General features: G+C 43.9%; 1 protein-coding gene across 2 annotated transcripts in view; it reads right to left on the reverse strand.

Moving 5' to 3' along the window:
* Positions 1-380: 380 nt before the first annotated feature.
* The window catches only part of LOC136114607 (transcription factor BTF3), a 37,737-nt gene continuing 15,182 nt past the window's right edge, over positions 381-22,935 (reverse strand). For both annotated transcript variants that reach the window (XM_065859998.2, XM_065859997.2), the window contains exons 5-6: positions 1,194-1,250; positions 381-670 (exon numbers count right to left, since the gene is read on the reverse strand). In XM_065859998.2, the coding sequence (XP_065716070.1) occupies positions 624-670; positions 1,194-1,250 (104 nt within the window). In that variant the 3' untranslated portion in view covers positions 381-623. The remainder of the gene's footprint in view (positions 671-1,193; positions 1,251-22,935) is intronic.

Below are 22,935 nucleotides of genomic sequence, written 5' to 3' on the forward strand. Positions count from 1 at the left end.
GGGCAGCTTCTGGTGATTTCTCACAGAAGCCACCTCTGCAGTCCCTCCCAACCTTGCCACATAAACCCCATACGATCATAAAGTAATTCTAGAATACAGGTCTATTTCTTAAATTCAGTAGATTACAAAGTGCCTTAGGAACATAGCGTATGTGGTCTGACCAGCAAACACTGGGAATTCACCGATTAAGTCTAAAATGCTCCATTATGCACCAAAAATCTTTTAGAAGTCATTTTTCTAACACAGCAAAAAGAAGATGCTCTGCAGAAAAGCAAGACCTTTTATGATTGTTTACTAGTTAAGGACATTTTTTTTTTCCTGCTTTTCTGACAAAAAGCAACACCAGAAAGTTTATTTTATATTTTTTATTGTATGCCAAAGTTCATTAAAGATGGGGTTCTGCTTCTATACAGGCAGGTTATGCAAAAATTGTGTCTAGTCAGAGATGGATTGGCAATCTGACTTATTTCAAGTAGGCTTGTTCAACCAGGCCACAAAAATAATATTTAGTACAAGCAATAATGGAAAAAGAGCTGCAGGTTCAAGGAGTTTCCAAATATTACAAATAAAAACTCCGTGTAGCTTTTTCAAGTTTTAACTTTATTCAGAAAGTGTCACTTAGTTCAGTTTGCCTCATTCTTTGAAGCTTCATCAAAGTTTTCGACAAGATCTAGAAAAAGAAAGATTTTGAAATTAAAGTTTGACCCACTTCTGCTTTGCCAATTTCCACCTCCCCCCCCCAAGTTCTAATTCATATAAAGTGCTTACAAGGGAAAAAAAAATCAGATTATAAAATACAGACCAAATAACATTGAAGAGCTTCATAGTTCATTCTTCTTGTTTAAATAAGTTTTAGATGATTCATTATAAAGCACAATTCTAAGAGCATTTAACTTCACCATACCCACAACTGGGCAAAGTGATACTGAAAAGGTAGTTTCTTACCACTCTTCTTATTGAATATTAAATAATTATCTTAGCCATAACTATTACTCCTACACAGGAAAAAAATGCTAGCTTCAAATCAGTGGTCCATCTAAGTCTCACATGGTATCTGAAAACAATGTTCACAGAAATTCTGTAACAGCAAGTGACTACTCAATACTCTTCCTGTCCTTGGCCCAATCTTATGCTGCACATGTTACCTCTCAGCAAATTCACTTCCTTTTCCTCCACTGCATGCTTGTTCTTACCTGGAACTTCATCATCATCACCATCAACAGGAGCAAGCGGTGCTTTTCCATCCACATCTGCAAGAGCAAGCAGTTCAAAGTATCAGTCAAGATCATCATAAGCATCTTGATTACAAGGCTGTTTTGCTTTGTGTTTTTTGAAAACATTATCAAAAGAGCCTGAGCTAAACTGCAATGCTCTATCCAGTTCCCCTACTGAATAAAAATCGGCAACTAACCCTTTGTTACCAATAATGCTCAAACACCCCATCTGGAAAATGAGAAGATGCATGTTAAACCAGTTTACTAGTCACCACCTTGGTTCTAGATATATAGACTGCCTTGCATAGTAATAATTTTCAGCTAAAAACGCAGAGACTGATTTTACCAATTTCTCTTAAAAGCAGCTTGGTTTACTGACTACTCAATAGTTCTTGGGGCTTACATATTTTACATTAGCAAGTTATAAGGAAATCTTAGGATCTTATGAATGCAGGCCTTCAAGGTAGATACACATGACTAAAGGAACTTTAAAATATATTATAGTTCCCTGGTAAAGTCAGAGGACTATGGAACTAGATGCACAATTTTATACTTAGGTGGTTGAGGTAACCATATGTCCTGGTCTACATCTGTGACAGATGCACTAGACCCCCCAATCAAACCAGTAGCAGTTTGGTACAGGCAAAAGAAGTAAAGGCCTGAGCTGTAGCCAGGCCAAGAACTCCTTTTAGGAAACCCACAAGGAAGCAGAAAAACACACTGAACACTGATAAGTCATGAGTGCAAGGAGTCTCGTGCATACCTTTCCCACGGTATGCAATTTGACCATGAGCCAACCACTTGACACCATAAATATGATGGCCTGGGTGAGTCTACTTTCAGCTCTCTCTGCTAAACAAGCATGGCTCTATGGTGATGATCTTTTACTACTCACAGACCACTGAATGAGCCCAATTCAAGTTTTATATTAAACATTTAGCTTAAGTAAATGCATTTTAAAAAGAACAAATAATTTAGAATTATATGGTCGTGTGATTTTTAATATACTATCTGCTTCACGTTAATTAGTAAGCTAAATGTGCTGAAACCTTAAACTGTATGTTGTAAAGTTCTACTCATATTCACCAAATGTGTATCTACTTAATGAAAAAAAAAAAATCAGCTACAAACCATCATGGACACCTACAAGATAAGGTCTGTTTTGCACTTTACTGGGAAGAACAAAATTTTCTCGGGCAAAATAACACCTTCAAAGCCAGCAGGAAGCTACAGACCAGCATGGATACCTGCAAGATGAGGCCTGTTTTGCACTTTGATGAACAAAACAGGATTCATTCAGACAAAATAACACTTTGAAGGCCAGCACGAAGCAGCTACGGACTATAAACAATGTCTGCAGCTAAACAAAATAAGGCCTCTCTGAAGTCAGTGAAAGAATCCAATGAGAAGCAAGAAGACACCAGAATCAAATATAACTATTGGAATGAAGCACCATGTGAGGGGCAGGTAAATACTCATAGAATCACAGAATACCCTGAGTTGGAAGGGACCCACAAGGATCATGTCCAACTCCCGTCCTTGCATATGTTTGGATTAAGTTAATTTCTGCAATGACAGACATTTCACAGCTTTCGAAATGAAGGCAGCATGAGGGAAAAAACAATGAAGATTCCCTTCTTTGCCTCTTGATTTTCCAGAGCCAAAGAAAGTAGCTTAATTCACTGATCCTGGCACTACTACTGTCTGCCTCCAAGATAAACTAGAGCTAGAGCTAGTGTGACAGGGGAAGAAGGTTTTGCAAATTACATTGGATCATGACAGTCAACAAAGTGCCAGGGTGAAAGGTTCAGGAGGTCTGCAGGCCTCTATTATCTTTCTCTGGTGCAACACACACTCCTTGCACAGGGTTGGGGAGCAGCTCAGCTCCCCTTGTCTGGATCACGGCTGCATCAGCTCTACGCACACCATTATTTGTGCCCACAGATGCAGATCCAGGTCAGTGATATTTTCTCACTAGGGACCCAGCTTTCTGAACCAGGAAAGAAAACTCCTAGCCATTTTGGGCTGATATGTTTAGGTGTATAAGACTTTTAGGACAGGTACCTTCTTACAGCTGCAAAAACTCTACCAGGCCATTAGCATGGCTACAGAAACAAGGGACAGAAAAAAAAAAAAAAAAATCAAAGAATGGGTGATTTTAACTTCCCAGATGTCAACTGGGAATATCATACAGTGTGCACAAACTGGTCCAGGAAATTCCTGAAGCATGTTGAAGATAACTTCTTAGTGCAGATACTGGGAGAACCAACTAGGAAAGGTGCCCTCCTGGATTTGTTGTTTGTAAACAGAGAGGGACTCATGGGCAAAGTTCTGACTGGTGGCTGTCTTGATCACAGTGACCATGAAATAGTTGAGTTTCAAATTCTTGATGATGATAGGAGAAAAACTGCCAGCAAAACTTTGACCCTGGATATGGGGAGAACAGGCTTAGGGCAGCTGAAGGAGCTAGCTACATAAGGTCCCCTGGGAATCTGCTTTTGAAGGTATTTGGGTCCATGAATGCTGGTCACTTTTTAAGAGCCATCTGTTCAGAGTGCAGGAGCAGGCAATTCCAAAGTGTTGGAAGCCAAGCAAGCAGAGCAGAAGGCCAGCTTGGCTTAACAGGGATCTTCTTCTAGAACTCAGGCAGAAAAGGAAAGTGTATGGACATTGGAAGCAAGGACAGGTGACATGGGAGGACTACAGAGATGCTGTTTGCCAGTGTAGACAGAAAATTCGTGTGGTCAAAGCTCGATTAGAATTCAAGCTGGCCAGCACTGTGAAGGACAACAAAAAGGTCTTTTTAAAATATGTTAACAGCAAAAGGAGGATGAGAGATAACATTGGTCCGTTACTTGATGAGGTCGGTCACCTCACAAATAGGGATGCAGACAAAGCAGAGATGTTTAATGCCTCCTTCACCCTGTCTTCGACACCAATGATGGGCCCTGGAACCCCTGGAGCCCTGTATTGGAAGACCGTGACTGTGAGAATGATAAACTCCCAGGCAGCTCTGCACTTGCTTGAGAATTGCTGCCCCAGCTGGATAGCTGGATGCACATAAGCCTATGGGGTCCGATGGGATTCATCCCAGGGTACTTAAAGAGCTGGCTGATGTCATCGCAGGACCTCTCTCCATTATTTTTCAATGGTCTTGGGAATCTGGAGAGGTCCCAGTTGACTGGAAGCTGGCAAATATTGTCTTGATTTTCAAGAAGGGTAAGAAGGAAGACCCAGGTAATTACAGGCCTGTCAGTCTCATTTAAATGCCTGGCAAAATTATGGAGAAGGTTATTCTGGGAGTTATTGAAAAACGCTTGAGAGAAAATGCAGTCATTGGTCATAGCCAGCATGGATTCACGAGGGGAAAGTCCTGCTTAAACAACTTAATTTCCTCTTATGACAAGGTGCCCCTTTTTTTTTTTTTTTTTTTTAAATTTTAGCAAAGCTTTTGATACTGTGTCTCACAGTATCCTTCTGGACAAAATGTCCAGCACACAGCTAGACGTGTCCATAATATGTTGGGTGAGCAATGGCTGATGGGTCGGGCTGAGTTATAGCAAATGGGGTTACATCAGGCTGGCAGCCAGTCACCAGTGGGGTTCCCCAGGGCTCAGTTTTAGGGCCAGTGCTCTTTAATGTTTTTATAAGCGATCTGGATGCAGGAATTGAATGTACATTAAGTAAGTTTGCCCATGACACTAAACTAGGAGGAGCTGTGGCCTCCCTCGAGGGTAGAGAAGCCTTACAAAGAGATCTGGATAGACTAGAGAACTGGGCAATCACCAACTGTATGAAATTTAACAAGAGCAAGTTCTGGATTCTGCAGCTGGAATGGGGTAATCCTGGGTATATGTACAAACTGGGGGACAGGAGGCTGGAGAGCCCCCCCGCAGAAAGAGATCTGGGGGTTTGGGTTGATGGTAAGTTGATCATGAGTCATCAGTGTGGCCTGGCAGCCAAAAGGGCCAACCGTATCCTGAGGTGCATCAAGCACAGCATAGCTAGCAGGTTGAGTGTCCCACTCTACACTGCACTGGTGCAGCCCCAACTCAAGTACTGTGTGCAGTCTTGGGCACCTCAATATAAGAAGGACATAAAAAATATTAGAGTGTGTCCAGAGGAGGGCGACCAAGATGGTGAAAGGTCTCGAGGGTAAGACTTATGAGGAGCAGGTGAGGTCACTTGGTTTGTTCAGCTTAGAGAAGGCTGAGGGGTGACCTCATTGCAGTCTACAACTTCCTCAAGGGGGGCAGCAGAGGGGGAGGTGCTGATCTCCTCTCTCTGGTGACCAGTGATAGAACATGAGGAAATGGAATGAAGCTGCATCAGGGGAAGTTTCTCTAGGTGTACCTGCTTTAGCAGGTGGGTTGGACTAGATGATCTCCAGAGGTCCCTTTGAACCCTAACCATTCTCTGATTCTATGAAGTTCAGACTAAACATTAGGAAAATGTTCTTCCCCCCCATTTACTATAACTCTTTGAGCCCGGCCCATCAGCCAATTGCTCACCCAGTGTATTGCGTGTTTACCCAGCTGTATGCTGGACATCTTGTCCAGGAGGATACTGTGAGAGACAGTATCAAAGGTTTTACTGAAATCCAAAAAGATCACAGCAACAGGCTTCCTTTGGTCAACTGGGTGGGTAACCTTGTCATAGGATGAAATTAAGTTGGTCAAGCAAGACTTTCCCCTCATGAACCCATGCTGGCTGGGACCAATGACTGCATTGTTGTTCAGATGTTTTTCAATAACTCCCAGAATAATCTTCTCCATGATTTTGCCAGGCACAGAAGTAAGGTTGACAGGCCTGTAGTTGCCAGAGTCATCCCTGTTGCCCTTCTTGTAGATTGGGACAACGTTTGCCAGCTTCCAGTCATCCCGCACCTCTCCAGATTCCCAAGAGTGTTGAAAAAAAATCACAGAGAGAGGTCTCGTTATGACATCAGCCAGCTCTTTAAGTACCCTTGGATGAATGCCATCAGGCCCCATCGACTGGTAGGGATCTAGCTGGTGTAGCAAATCTCGTACAAGTTCCGGATTTATTAGGAGTTTATTGTTCTCGCAGCCATGGTTCTCTAACCCAGGGCTATGGGGGCACCCAAGCCCATCTTCGGTGTTGAAGACTGAGGCGAAGCAAGCATTAAATGTCTCAGCTTTGTCTATGTCCCTGTTAATAAGGTGACCATGCTCATCGAGTAATGGGCCAATGTTATTTCTAGTTTGCCTTTTGACATTAACATAATAAAAAAGGCCTTTTTTATTGTCCTTCACAGTACTGGCCAGCTTCAATTCTAATTGAGCTTTGGCTGCATAAATTTCTTCCTTACAGTGGTGAGCAGCATCTCTGTAGTCCTCCCATGACAGCTGACATTGCTTCCACTGACCACGTAATTTCTTTTTCCCCATATTTCAAGAAGATCCCTGCTCAAACAAGCTGGATTTTTGCTTCACCTGCTAGATTTTCAGCATTTTGGAATTGCCCAGTCCTGTGCTCTTAGTAGGTGGTACTTAAAAAGTGACCAACACTGATGGACCCCAGCACCTTCAAAAGCTTCTTCCCAGGGTATCTTACTAAGTATTTCTCTGAGCAACCTCAAGTCTGCTCTCCTCATATCTAGAGTTGAGGTCTTGCTGGCAGTTTTCCTCCCATTAGCACAGATTTTAAACCTGACCGTTTCATGGTTGCTGTGGCCAAAGGAGCCACCAGTCACCACTTCTCCCACAAAACCCTCTCTGTTAGCGAGTATCAAATCTAGGAAGGCACCTTTCCTCGTCAGTTCCCTAAGTACTGATACCTAAAAGCAGCATTTAGTAATAAAATCAGTTAATAAAAATAAGAGTCATAGATTTTAGGCACTTACTAGGTTAATAAGAGTAAGGGTCACAGATGTTAGGTGTTAGGCACTTATTAAGCATTAAGTCACCAGAATGGTGTTTGTTAAAATAAGCAGGAGGTTACGAGACAATGCGCTTGCTCCTAGAAGATAAGGTAGCGAGACCAGCGCAGCGACCATTTGATACGGTCTTTGCAGTTATGAGCCGAATAACAAAGGGACTGCACCTGCCCAGGAGTCGGGATCAAGCAGCAGACAGCTTGAGAAAAACTTCTCACTTCATCCCAGGACCCTCAAAAGACCACCGACTCATTGAACTGCACACACGGGAGGGACATTTACATATGCTAAGTGGTTCCAAGAAATGTAACACATATGCAAAGGATTTCTAAGAAATGTAATGAATATGTATGATCTGTGTGGATATAACTGTGGGAATGGCAGGACGTATGGCTCCAGCCACCTGGATGATAAAAGAAGATCAATACTAACATGACCATCTGGACCGTCAAGGAAGACTAATACTAACATGATTAAATCACAGCAATCAGTCAAAAAAAAGTGGCCTTGGGCAGGTTACACAGCAGCGTGAAAGGGCATGTGAATGCTGGGCCGGAAGACCGCCCTAGGTATGCATGAGAAAGACTGAGTGTGATGTGTTTGGAATAACGTTTTTTGAAAAAAGCATCCTCTTAGTCCAGGCCCGTATCTGTAAAGCTATAAATTGAAAAAGAGTTAATTAAAAGAGAGCTTGCTTGCTGGCTTGCTTGCTTTCTGCTCTGCTGGGCTCAGTTCAGCTCTGCCTGGCTCTGCTCTTGCTGTTGACACGGACTCTGTGTGTGTATGTGTCTCTGTGTGCAGTGTTCTCAATCGCCACAATAACCTTTGTCTGGAGCTTCTTCAGTGCCCCCACTAGGTGGAGCGATCCCCGTGGGTGCCGGCACCAGTAAATGGAATGCTACTTTTAAAACCTTAAACCCTGGTTTTAGAAGTTTCTTATATTTGCCGATTTTACGGTATCAGTACCTGTACCAAGAAGTTATCGTCCAGATGCTTTAGGAATCTTCTGGACCTGTTGGTGCCAACTGCATGATATTCCCAGTTGACATCTGGCAAGTTGAAGTCCCCCATAAGGACAAGGGCAAATTACTTGGAGGCTTCGCTTAGTTCCTTAAAGAATAACTCATCAGTGTCGTTGTCCCGGCTGGGTGGCCTATAGTCGACTCCGACTATGACATCTGCTTTATTTGTCTGTGCCTTATTCCTTACCCAGAGGCTCTCAACTTCACTCTCGCCAACTGCCAGATCCATGCATTCCAGCCCCTCCGCTACATGTAACGCCACGCCACCCCCACCCCCACCCCACCCCCTCCCCGCCTCTCCTACCCTGCCCATCCCTTCTGAATAGCCTGTAGCCATCCATCATGGCACACCAGTCACAGGATTCATCCCACCAGGTTTCACTAATGCCAGTTATATCATATCCCTAGGACTGGGCCAAGGCTTCTGGTTCATCTTGCTTGGGTATAATTACCTGGGGATTTCTATGATCGGCTCAGCACCTCTGCGAAAGCACCCAGCTCAAACCGATCCTGCTGCTTTACTACTCCATTAAATTATTTATTTCTATGAACTTGACACCTGAGAGTTTGCTTTGAGAGACCTAGGATCCAAATTTCCGAGCAACCTGGCACCAGAACCCTAGAGGGGGGGCAGGTTGAGATGCAGAATGATGAAACATTGAAATTCTAGCCAAGCAATATAAAGAATTGGGTGTGCACATATAATCCTTTGGTCATAAACACATATAAACCCTTACCTCTTCTCCCTTACCTTCTATGTTTCTTATACATGTGTGGCAGATGCACTCAACCCCTCCCCCCCAGCCAAACCAGCAGTAGTTTGGTCCAGGCTCCAGAGGAAATAAGGGTCTGAGCCATAGCCAGGCCAAGAATTCCTTCCAGGAGACCCACAAGGAAGCTCATATTTACCAAAAGCAACTACAAACTACACTGAACACTTGCAAGATAAGGCCTATTTTGCACTTCGCTGAGAAGAAAGGATTTATTCAGACAGAGCAGTACCAGCAAGGCTATGGACCATAAACAATGTCTACAGCTGAACAAAACAAAGGCCCACGTGGAATCAGAGAAAAAGATCCAATGAGAAGCAAAAAGACCTTAAAGAGAAATATTGCTATTGGATGGAATCATGGTATGAATGGTTTGTAAAGATATAAAAGTCTATCGTTTCCTATGCTTGGGTTGGACCTCTGCGCAGGTACCCAGCTCGAGCCAGCCCTCCTGCTATTCTACTCCGTTAATTTTTTTATTATTTTTTTTTTCCTGAGAATTTTGTTTCCTGAAAGTCTGCTCTGCATACAGTTACCAGGCCTCGCCTGAAAGTTCGCCACTGGAGCTTTAAACAGGCTCCAGAGCAAATGGCTATCAGGGAGGGAATGCCTGAAAGTTTGCTTTCATGAACAGCTACAGGCCTCCCCTGAAAGTTTGCCTCCGGAGCTCTAAATACAGACTCCGGAGCGAATGGTTATCAGGGAGGGAAGACGCCTGAAAGTTTGCTTTGTGAACGGATACAGGCGCCTGGAAAGAAGGTAAGCAGCATTTGGCTTGGCATATCTCCCCCATGCAGTAAATAATAGTGTAAACCTGCCACTGAACTCTTTTAAGTCGAACTCTGTTAAGTTACACTTTTCTTTAAGTGATCTAAACACTGCTCTGTGGCAAGCAGGACCCTAAATCAGTCATCTGTGACAAATGATGACTAGATGATCTCCAGAGATGCTGAAGAGAAATGAAGCAAATGGCTTTTGGGGTCCAGGAGTTTTCTTAAATTTAGGACTCGACCCAGCGAATGAATGCCACTCTTGTCACCAACCGAGTAGCTTATTGGCTGGTGGAGTAGATGTTATGGAACAAGGTGTATCCTCCATGACCCCCATAACATCTACTGACAAGTTCTCTACAGCTAGTACAAAAGCTGCCTGCATACAAGCCATGCATCAATGAGGAGCCACTGATATCCCAATATCCACCACAATTGATTATGCAATGCTAAAACCACTAATAAGAGGAGCCCTAGCAGTTCTTAGACCCCATCTAGTTGCAAAATAAGATGAAATTAGAAGAAACACAGAACTCAATAATGTATTAGGCCCCAATTCCCCCCACATCCAACTCCCTACATGGGTAGACTTAATACACGGCATTGTAAATCATGCTCGTGAAATGGGATGAGACGATCCAGTAGCTGGAAATTCAGACCCAAAACCCACTCATAAAGTAAGACCAGTAAAACAAACAACTCCACAGAGGACACAAACTAAACCAAGGGAGAATACACCTAAAGTCCCTCAAGTAGAATCCCAGGAGTGGAGAAATTAACTGTAGAGAAGGGCGTTGGTACTAGGCATTCCCAGAGTAGCAATTCAGAAACAACCTACTAGCATTATTTTGAGTCTAACTGAAGCATTCCTGAAAGAGACAATGATGAAAGGAAGGAGCATATTTCAACTCCTTCCATGCCTGCTCAAGGAAGGAGCATTAACCTTTTTCTCCTTCATAGGGAGGAATTGCAGGGCATGAATCCAAAAAACAAGTAAGGTCTGGAAGGCAATTGGGACTGTCTAGTGGAGGCTTACCAGTGGATAAATTATGACGGCCCATACATTTTAATTCCAGTTGGCCCTCAAGGACAATTGGTGAAATTCTTAATAGATATGGGAGCACAAATTTCAATACTAACAGAACAAGATGCTGAAAGGCTGGGGGTGTGATCCAGACACCAAAGAGTTAAGATTACCGGTTGTCCTGGTTTAGGTTAAAACAAGACCAATTCTCTCTTAGTGAATTTTCCTTTCAGCTAAGTTCTTCTAAGTAACTGCATTTTTCTGAAGTTGGTTGCATGTTTTTCAGACAGTGTTAACTCCAGAGCTGATAATGCTTGACGTTTACAGTTTTACTGAGCTAATGGTAGGAATTGTATGCAGAAACAGCCCAGGTTTATCTTTTATTGCTATAGTAGCCAAGGTCATTGATAAATTTCTTATGTTCCATAAGTAAGAGGGTCGTACTTGCAGGGATGGGCAAACAGAACAGGTGACCCAAACTGACCAACGAGGTATTCCATACCATCCACGTCATACACAATTTAAAGCTGAGAAGTCATGAGGGCCTCGCTCTCTTTGTCCATGGCTGGCGTCTGAAGAGGACCCTGCCTGTTCTCCTCTCTGCAATCCTGATCCTGGTTCTAGTCCGTGCATCCCTGTCTACTGCTGAATCCAGTCTGGGACTTCCTGGTGCCTTTCCTGCAGCCCTGCCAGCCCCTGCTGGCAACTCAACGCAGCTGCTGCACTACTCCGGGAAATTCAATACTGGTTTTGCATATTTTGCATTATTTCCTCTCATTATTAGCAAAGCTTTTTTAAAAACTTTCCAACTTGTAAGTCTCTCTCCCTTTTCCTCCTATTCCCTTTCCTTAGTGGGGAGGGCAGGGATCAACAGAGAACATCTGACAGACTTTATTGTTGCCCTGCAATAAACAGTGGCAGATTTATTTGTACTCAAAATGGGGTGAGTGAGGGGAGCTAAGAGGTGCTTCTAACAAGCTGCTTAAACAGCTTCCTGAGTAGTGCAACTGGGAGAGCATTGGACTCTCAGTTTGAGCAGTCCGAGTTCTGATCCTGCCTCTGGTGGGAGGAGACCTTGGAAAGTTCAGTCAAGAGAGTATCGGTTTTTTTCTTTGAAAGCTTCAAAAGGGTGAGATAACAACAGAACTGTGTGCTTCACAGGCCATTTAGTGATGCTAAAGCATACTGCAGTTATGATATCAATTTGAATGACACCGTTGCAAATCCTGTATTATTTGCTCACTTGGTTGTGTTCAACGATGCCTTTTTTGGAGCGAATACTTCTTCTAAGTGTCAATGTGCAGTGCATCACCTCTGGAAGTTGGTATAAAGTAATCACTTTGGTGTTGGTGATAGCAAATGATAGTAATCAACCTTACAAGATGTCTTCTTTCATGGAACAGAACAGGACAGGCCTTAACTGAAGAACAGGACAAGGCCTTTACTGGCCGCTGAATTTGTTATAGTTGGTTTAACATTAGGATAGCAACCAGCCCTGTAGCCATAGAACTCTTGTAATCAGTAACCAAACTCTGTTCTTAAAGCTGACATAGATTTATGGTATATTCTTATAAGGCAGGTAACTGTAACCGAGCCTTATTCTTAAGGTGGACATAGATTTACGATATATTCTTTTAAAGTTGGTACCGTAGAAAATAACTGATAATTGTAGCATCTTTTAGATAGAAAGTTTGTGTTAGAATAGGTGTGGAATATGCTAATGGTTGTCAAGGGTGAAATGAATATGTATGTGACTAACTTGTATAATAAGGTACGGTCTGAATCAGCTGTTTGAAGCCAGCTTTGGGTGCGAACCCCTGGTTTCCCAGCGCTGAAATAAAGCACCGCATATAACTACGTCCGTGGTTATGTGTCCTGATTGCTAACATTTTGGCGACCCAGATGGGACCTCGCGGGCATTGCTGAGACGTATCGCGTCTCAATCCTGCTCCAGCTAGCACCGAGGTATTCTTGGGGAGTGCATCGGACGCGACCGGCTCTCCGCTGCTCACGATGGACCTCTGATTGGTAAGAAGGTGCTTTATCTGTTGTTTTACCTGGATTATTGGGTACCCATCTGTGTGCACATACGCAGGCACATCGCAAGAAGAGCCAGAGGCCACGGATGCATTTGCAAAGAGCAAGTTTTATTTTAGTTACCTCTCTACTGGGGGATCTCCGAAGCCACACCTAAGCTCCCAGGCAGAGGTGACACAAACGGGGACGCAGGCGCTGGTCAGTTCAGCCCTGCTGGAAGATCACTGGGCCTGTTGAACTCGCCTGTATTTCAAGGCTTCAGGCAGGCGCAGCCTCCCGCTCTTTCTCACAACAAAGCAGAAATCTCAGACACAGTGATAAGGTGCCCAGAGTTTCTCCCAGGCCTGTGTTATCTAACACAGAGCTTCTACTCATCAAGCACACAAGGTCAGTAAGACAATTAGTGTGATGTGTGTGCTTTTTCTACAGACAGGTGCAAGTCACTTGAGCGTATTTACATTTAACTAACCTCCTCGCCAAATCTTCCGCTATATCCCCATACACCATCTGGTCTGGTTCTGTTCTGGTCCTGTAGCCTGCTGGTCAGGCATCCGGTAGCCTGCCGGTCAGACGCGGCGAAAGCCACGCTCGGTTGGGCAGGGAGCTCCCGAGGTATTGCCTAGGCAGCCGTCCGTTAGACAGAGGGAAACCTCTGCAGGTTCAGCATCTGGTTCTGGTTCTGGTTATTTACGCCGCAGGCTCGGCACCTGGTTTGGTCTGGTTATTTGCACTCACCTGATCTGGTTATCTATGCTGTTCAGGACCTGGTCTACAGTTTTAGCAATTTGATCTGTATTTGCTGTTCAAACTGGTGATTTGATCCGTCTTTATTGTTGTTCTGGTAAAGTTATCTGTGTGTCACCTTTCTGTGTTAATCGTCTGTGTGTTACCCTTTTGTGTTGATATGAGCGATACAAAGATGTCACCATTGGACTGTTTGTTGAAACATTGGAAGGAGGGTGGATTTGGACAATCAATGAGTAAAAAGAAATTAATTGAATATTGTACTCACTGCTGGCCTGAATATGACTTGCCTAATGGAGTACGGTGGCCGTCGGAGGGTACTTTAGAACCTGGAACTATTAGTGAATTAATGAGGTTTTGTCAAAGGGAAGGTAAATGGGATGAGGTACAGTACGTGGATCTCTTTTTCTATCTTGTACAAAAACAGGACTGGAGGAAGGAATGTGGGTTAATGTTAGTCCGGAGGAACGGTATTAATGATAAATGCATGGGCTGTACGGCAGAAAAGAAATGCATGACGTGTTTGGCAATAGAAAGCAGCCGCGGTAATGCCTTAGATTTGCCGTGTCTTGACGTTGCGCCTCCAGAAACTGAACCCTCTGCACCTAAACCCCTTAAACCCTCGGCACCTGTGCGTCTTACTGAAAGTGATATTGATTCCAGTGGGGATGAAGGGGCAGCAACCGGTGTAAAAGGAGTAACAACTATACCAGTATCCCACAGAACTAGGAACAGAGGAAAGGAAGCCCAAAAGGGGGGTGGACTGCCAAATGTAATAGCACCCCTGTGACAAGCGGTAGGAGTGGGGGGAGAGCCGGTTTATGTAAAAGTCCCGTTTTCGCCAGGAGATTTAATGATCTGGAAACAATCAGCCGGTCCTTACCGGGAAAACCCGGACAAAGTTGCAAGGATAATTAAAATGATAATTAAAACGCAGAATCCTGATTAGGATGATTTACAAGTGATTCTTGACACTTTGATGGATTCTACAGAAAAGGATATAGTTATACGGGTAGCAAGAGATAAAGTAAGGGAGGATATTCGGAATGGAATAGTGGGTGGCAATGTTGATGAAAATTTTCCAAAGGAGGATCCTCGGTGGGATTATAATACTGGAGGTGGTCAGCTTCGCCTCCGGAGGTATCAGGACTGGCTATTGATCGGTGTTCAGACTGCTATGCCAAAACAAATGAATCGGTCAAAATTGTATAATGTTAGGCAGGAAAAGAATGAATCCCCTTCAGCCTTTTTAGAAAGGTTAAAAGAAACTGCAAAGAGATATATGGATTTAGATATTGAAACAGCACAAGCAAGGGTTCAGTTGGCTTTAATCTTTTTGGGACAGTCTCAGGATGACATTCGGAAGAAATTACAGAAACTGGAGAGGGCACAACTACGAGATCTAGATGTTATGTTAGAAACAGCCTGGAAAGTTTATAATAATAGAGAAAAGGAACAGTCGAGGCGTTCTCAGCGAGACTTGTTGGCCCTGGTCCAAGGGCAAAGTAGGGGAATAGGAATGGAAATCCGTGGCAGAGGAACCAGAGGCGGCCGAGGGCGCGGTTTTCGGAATGTTCAGGGAACTCCTTTAAGACCTGTTGTAAAGCTTGGTATAAATCAATGTGCTTATTGTAAGGAGGAAGGACACTGGAAAAATGAATGCCCGAACCGTCCGGGCTCCACGAGTCAGGTACCAAGTGCAGCAGGGAATGCAATACAAACTATGGTGTTGGGGGAGTATAATAATAACAGCTGACTATATGGCAGCACAAGAACAGATACCCAGAATAAGGAACCCCTGGTGACAATACAAGTGGGGGACCAGGATGTGAGATTTTTAGTGGATACAGGGGCTACTTATTCTGTGCTAAATTCCTTACAGGGAACAATAGGTCATAAAACGACAACGATTGTTGGTGCCACAGGGAGGGAAGAAGTATGGCCATTCCTGCAACCCTTAGATCTGTGTTTTGGAGAAAAGGAATTAACCCATGAGTTCTTATATGTTCCAGATTGTCCAGTTTCCCTTCTAGGACGGGATTTATTGACCAAATTGGATGCTGTGATAACATTTGAGAATGGAAACCTGGTAATGAAAATTCCAGAATCCAAGGTAGGACAAATTCTGTTATTAAAAGAAAACCCGGTAGTGGAAATACCACAAGCTGTGGAGGAGGCGGTGATCCCCACGGTATGGGCGACTGACATACCTGGGAAATCGAAAACAGCCCAGCCCGTAAAAGTGGAATTAAAGGAAAATGCCAGGCCAGTACAGTTGAGACAGTACCCACTGAAATTAGAAGCTAGGTTAGGAATAGTTCCTCTAATTGAAAAATTTTTGAGATATGGAATTCTAGAGGAATGTGAATCAGAATATAATACTCCAATTTTTCCAGTAAAGAAGCCCGATGGTAGTTACCGGTTAGTCCAAGATTTGCGGGCTGTAAACCAGATCACTAAGGATATTTATCCGGTAGTTGCAAACCCATATACCTTGTTAACATCTGTGAAGGAGAAATATAAATGGTTTACTGTACTTGATTTAAAAGATGTCTTCTTCTGCATACCCCTCGACCAGGAAAGCAAAAAGCTATTTGCCTTTGAATGGGAAAATCCACACAATGGAAGGAAAACTCAGTTAACCTGGACACGTCTTCCGCAAGGATTCAAGAATAGCCCAACTATTTTTGGAAATCAGTTGGCCAAGGAACTCGAGGAATGGACTACGAAAGGCCACATCGTAATCCCTCGACAATGGTACCTGTTGCTACAATACGTAGACGACATTTTGATCGCGACTGAGACACGAGAACTCTGCATCCAGGTAACAATTGAAATACTGAACCAATTGGGAATGAATGGGTACAAAGTATCGAAAAGTAAAGCTCAAATTGCATCCGAGACTGTGATTTATTTAGGATGCGAGCTTTCTCAAGGACAGCGGAAATTAGGTACAAACCGTGTGCATGCTATCTGTGCTATTTCAGAACCACGAAACTTACATGAATTAAGATCCTTTTTAGGAATGACAGGATGGTGCAGACTTTGGATTATGGACTATGGGTTGATTGCTAAACCCTTATACGAAGCACAAGGGAATAAGACGTTCATGTGGGGAAAACCACAACGTGAAGACTTCCAAAAGCTAAAACAGGCTTTGATGCAGGCACCTGCCTTGGGCCTGCCGGACTTGAGCAAAGATTTCCAGTTGTTTGTACACGAGCGACAAAGACTTGCCTTGGGGGTATTAACCCAACGACTGTGATCCTGGAAAAGACCTGTTGGCTATTTTTCTAAACAGCTAGATCCGGTAAGTGCTGGGTGGCCGGCGTGCTTATGGGCGGTAGCTGCTACAGTAATACTGATCCAGGAGGTCCGAAAATTAACTATGGGAAAAAGGATAGAAGTGTTTGTATCCCATATGGTGACAACAGTACTGGAACAAAAGGAGGGCCATTGGCTGTCCCCAAGCAGAATGATGAAATACCAGGTAATTCTGACAGAACAAGATGATGTTGTTCTAAAAACTACTAACCTAATGAATCCTGCTGAGTTTTTGAGTGCAGGTACTGAAGAAGGAGACCTGGAACATGATTGTGTGGAAGTCATCGAATATACCCACGCAAGTTGCCCTGATTTGAAAGACACTCCGCTGGCAGAAACTGACTGGGAACTCTTTACTGATGGCAGTAGCTTTGTGGAGAACGGAATGCGGTACGCAGGATATGCGATTACTACTGCCAAGACAGTAATTGAGGCTAAGCCCTTACCACCAAACACCTCAGCACAAAAAGCGGAGTTAATCGCCTTAACCAGGGCATTGGAACTCAGCGAAAACAAGAAAGTTAATATATGGACTGATTCAAAATATGCTTTCGGAGTTGTTCATGTGCATGGAGCCCTTTGGAAAGAGCGGGGACTGCTCTCTTCACAAGGAACAAACATTAAGTACCAGGAGGAGATACTGAACCTGATTAAGGCCATTCAAAAACGATCACAAGTTGCTGTAATGCACTGTAAAGCTCATCAAAGTGGAACATCAAAAATCATCGAGGGAAATCGGCTTGCTGATCAAACAGCTCAGTCAGTAGCACGGCAAGTGAGGACAATGGTGGCAAAATAGCATGCGAATCCCGCACTAGAAAAGAAGTCGTCCCAACAGAACAAAAGGTAAAAGAACAAGGAAAATAGAAAACACCAGGGCCAAGGGAGGATTGTTTAAAATTACCAGGGGCGAAATGGGTTAAAATAGGAACGACCAGACCATTCAAACACATAGGTTAGTGTTATTATGACACGTGGACCACCAAAGTAGTAAACCGAACGGTTGAACGGACCTACTGGGAATGCAAAGATCAGGATAATAAAAATATAACTGAATCGTGGAGTAACATGTGGACATTGAGTATTGTACAACAATACCAATATAGTGAAGCATTTCCATGGTGTGTACGGTGGTCCAATGTAACAGGAGGAACAATAGTACCATGGTGGAATTGTTCACGAGTAATAACTTGTCAGACAGATATGAGGGAGATACCTATATCCATCGTTAAGGTTGCAGTAATTGCAGGTTGCATTTGTCAGAAACAATTGGATCCAAAGGAAGGAACCAAGGTAGGTATCGATGGAGATAGAATTGATTGTAGAGGCGTTATAGGTAGTGTGGGACATCTGGTTTGGGCCTTAAGTGATGGGACCTGGACAACGTATTTACCAATAGCAGGACCAGTAAGGGAAATTACTTTGGGACTGCCAACCCTATGTCCTATTTGGAAAAAGTCTCTCTTGAAAAATGGGCAAGAACTTCTACATGTTAGGCACAAACGAGAAATAGATGAAGATGATGTGTGGCACGAACCATCAAGCAGTGTTAAATTCGGCTGGGCACTAGAATCTTTCTTTGCACCAATTGCGGCATACAGAAACAGAGAAATGATTGATAAATTGATCGGGCAAATGGATCGATTGGCCAGAATAACTAAAAAAGGTTTTCGGGAACTTAATATACAATTACAGGCTACGACTAAAATGACCTTGCAGAATAGAATGGCACTCGACATAATGTTATTAAAAGAAAATGGTGTTGATAGCAAATGATAGTAATCAACCTCACAAGATGTTTCATTCCATGTTCTCTTATGGAACAGAACACGATGGGCCTATGCTGCTGGATCTGTTACAGTTAGGACAGCATGGGCCTCTTGCTGCTGGATCTGTTACAGTTGGTTTAATATTAGGATAGCAACCAGCCCTGTAGCCATAGAACTCTTGTAATCAGTAACCAAACTCTGTTCTTAAAGCTGACATAGATTTATGGTATATTCTTATAAGGCAGGTAACTGTAACCGAGCCTTATTCTTAAGGTGGACATAGATTTACGATATATTCTTTTAAAGTTGGTACCGTAGAAAATAACTGATAATTGTAGCATCTTTTAGATAGAAAGTTTGTGTTAGAATAGGTGTGGAATATGCTAATGGTTGTCAAGGGTGAAATGAATATGTATGTAACTAACTTGTATAATAAGGTATGGTCTGAATCAGCTGTTCGAAGCCAGCTTTGGGTGCGAACCCCTGGTTTCCCAGCGCTGAAATAAAGCACCGCATATAACTACGTCCGTGGTTATGTGTCCTGATTGCTAACATTGGGTTATGTAGCATTGGTCTATGTAGTCATATTTAAGCCAACAGTGTATTTATATTCTTTATTGTCGTACTTCGGGAGTACATATTTCTAGAGCCCCCCAATAGAAATTAAAGAAATAAAATTGCACCTTTTTTCTGTTGGAGGAACCATCCTTTAGAAGAGCTATCCAACTACACCCTACCTTTTTCATTAGGGTAAATTACAGATGCTTTTGAGAACTTCGAATATCCCTGGGAAACAGAGAGAAGTTTGTTGGAATTACCAGGTCTCTGCAATGTGTGTCAGTCCTTGCTGATGGTAAAACTATTTAGGAGGACTGCAGCTACTCTAACTCCTGCAACAGGTGTTGCAACTACTGAAGCCTCAGAAACATGCACCGCACCCACTGCAACCCCCGCGACAAGTACTGCAGCCACTATACCCTCGACAACAGCTACTGCAGCCACTGCAACTCCTACCGTGGGCACTGCAGTCACTCCACCCCCAACGACAGCTACTGCAACCCCGGCAAAAAGCACTGCAGCCACTCCACCCCCCACGACAGACAGCAGTCACTGCAATCTCAACAACGAGCACTGCAGTTACTGCACCCTCAGCAACGGCTATTGCAGCCACTGCAACAAGCATTGCAGCCACTCCATGCATGACAACAGCTACTGCAGCAACTGCAACACCTGCCATGGGCACAGCAATCACTCCACCCTCAATGACAGCTACTGCAGCCATTGCAATTCCAACAACTTGCACCACAGCTATGCCAACGCCAAAAACAGCTACTGCAGTCACTCAAACCACAACATGTACTGTGGCCATTCAGACTTCAGCAATATCAGTTGCCCCATAACCAGGAAGAAATACACAAGAAAATCAGTTTGCATAGTGAAGGAAAGCAAAGATGGAGAAGAGGGAGAGTCCTTCTGAAGCTCCTTATCTCTGAAAGAGTTGCAAGATCTGAGAAAAGATATCAGATGTCCTGGAGGTGAGCCATTTGTCACCTGGCTGACTGCTATGTTGGGATAGCAAGGTGTGGCAGACACACATCCCCGAGATCCTGAGCTTTCAATAGGGCAGTTCATGGCTCTTTAGCACCTTTTGCACCCCACTGTGCCTGTCCTCACATATGAACCACGGTTGATGCCCAAGTGTTGTCACGGTGACTCCTAATATTCACCTCCCCTGAATGGAGGGGCAGGAGGGGTGGGACCCTTAGTCAATAGACAGGGTCCTCAGCAAAGGAGGTGCCCGGGCCCAGAGAAGTTGAGAAGCTTCTGAACCATGCTCGTAATGACCACAGCCAGATCCGACCAGGCTATAAAACGGGGCCTCCAAAGACCCCCTTTGGGTAGACTTCTTGGAGCAATGGGTCTGTGTACCCTTGGATCAGGTACGCCATCTACGGAGGCTTCCTGTGACTGAGTACCCTCACCTTCTCCTTGGTGAGTGATTTTCTTCTGGATATATCCTTGAGTGAGCCCTTGCCCACCCTGGGCAAGCGATTATTTCTTCTGGATACCCTTGAGTGAAAGAGGCTTCTTGTTTTCATGAGTGTGTACATGCTGTGGATCCTTGTTATTCCTATGTGGCCAAACAGTAATAACATCCTCAACGGGTATATTGAACTTGCAGTTAATTAAATGTTGGCAAAATGCAGAATAATTTTGGATAAACCCTGTTTCTAGTTGGTTCTCTCCTAAACAGTTCTGGTTAGAATAAAGTCTGTTTGGAGTTTATCGCTTGCCTAAATTGATTTCTGGGGTGCCTTCATGACACAGGGACAATAGTTTGGACTTAGGGAAGAGAAGCCAAGCAGCTGGGATCCCTGACCAGAGAAGGTGGCATTGATAAGGCGATTGGGAAGAAGACAAAAACTCAAGGCCTCTGGAGGAGAATCTTGTCAGCAGTAAAGAACAGGTACCCCTTGAAGGATGATATCATATGTCACCCAAGCAAATGGACCACCATGGAGAAAGGTATTAGGTATCTGAGAGAACTGGCTGTGTGAGAGATGATTTACAGCAACCCACAGATAATTCTAGATCCTGATGAAATGCCATACACCTGACCTATACTGTGGAAGTTTGTGCAGAGTACACCACCAACTTATACCCACACATTGGGAATATTTGCCATTGCAGTAGAAGAGCCACTAACTGGGGGTGAAGTAGCTAACAAAATGCATCAGTATGAAGGACGGTCCCTCTTCCCCCCTACAGACCTGTATCTCAGGCACGAAGAAACTGTGTGACAAATTGTCCAAGAGGGAGAATAGATCTTACTCTCCACCTGCACAGGGTCAAGGCACAGCTATTAGGAGAAGATGCCCTTCTGCAGGACCAACTTGAGAGAAACAGAACACGCCACAAGGAGAATTGTGTTTTTTCCTGTGTGACCAGAGGGAAGGTATTAGGGATTGGTATGGAAAAGCTACCACTGACCTAGAGGCACAAGTACATGAGTTATTAAAGAAAACTCCCAAGAAAAAAAGCTGTTCCAGTTTCCTGTGGGCAGCTTTCCAGCCAGGGTATATGGGATTCTTGTCTCTCCCTACCAGAGATGAGTAAACAGAAATAGAGGGGCCCTGCTTCCAGCCAGATGGAGGAGAGGGACAACTGGGTTTATTGGACTGTGTGGATTCGATGGCCTAGTACATCAGAAACACATGAGTATAAAGCCCTGGTAGACACTGGCACACAGCGTACAATGATGCCATGGAATCATAAAGGAGCAGAATTTATCAGTATTTCTGGAGTGACTGGGGGATCCTAGGAGTTGACTGTAATAGAGGCTGAAGTGAGCGTTAACTGGAAATGAGTGGGAAAGGCACCACCCTATTTTGACTGGCCCAGATGCTCCATGCATGCTTGGTATAGACTACCTCAGGAGAGGGTATTTTAAGGACCCAAAAGGGTTTTGGTGGGCTTCTGGCATAGCAGCTGTAGAGACTGAGGACATTAAACAGTTGTCTACCTTGCCTGGCTTCAGTGGACCCTTCTGTTGTAGGATTCCCTGATCCCCATTCATAAACTGACCCGACGGCTAGAGAATCGAGGACTGACTCACCTTTCCACAGTCCTATATGGCCAGTACAAAAGCCTAATGGAGAATGGAGATTGACAGTAGACTATTGTGACCTAAATGAAGTTACGCCACTGTTAAGTGCTGCCATGCTGGACATGTTAGCACTGCAATATGAACCGGAGTTGAAGGCAGCTCAATGGTATGCCACGACTGACACTGCCAATACATTTTTCTCTATTCCTTTGACAGAAGAGTGCAGGCTACAGTTTGCTTTTATCTGGAGTTGTATCCAGTATACCTGGAATTGGCTGCCCCAGGGGTGGAAGCACAGCCCTACCATCTGTCATGATCCAGACCGCACTGGAACAAGATAAAGCTCCAGAACACCTGCAATACATTGATGACATCACTGTACAGGGTGACATGGCAGCAGAAGTCTTTGAGAAAGGTGACAGAATAATTCAAATTCTTTTGAAAGCTGGTTTTGCCATAAAGAGAGGTAAGGTCAAGTGACCTGCATGAGAGACCCATTTTTTAGGAATTAAACAGCAAGATGGGCGTCACCAGATCCCAATACGGGTATTTAACAAAATAACAGCTATATCCCCAACAATTAACAAAAAGGAAACACGAGCCTTCTTAGGCATTGTGGATTTCTGGAGAATACATATTCCAGATTACAGTCAAATTGTGAACCCTCTCTATCAAGTGGCCTGAAAGAAGCATGATTTTCAATGGGGCTCTGAACAGTGACAGGCCTTTGAACAAAGTAAACAAGAGATTGTACATGC

Source organism: Patagioenas fasciata, chromosome W, assembly GCF_037038585.1.
Source record: "Patagioenas fasciata isolate bPatFas1 chromosome W, bPatFas1.hap1, whole genome shotgun sequence".
In the NCBI taxonomy this organism is placed as follows: Eukaryota; Metazoa; Chordata; class Aves; order Columbiformes; family Columbidae; genus Patagioenas; species Patagioenas fasciata.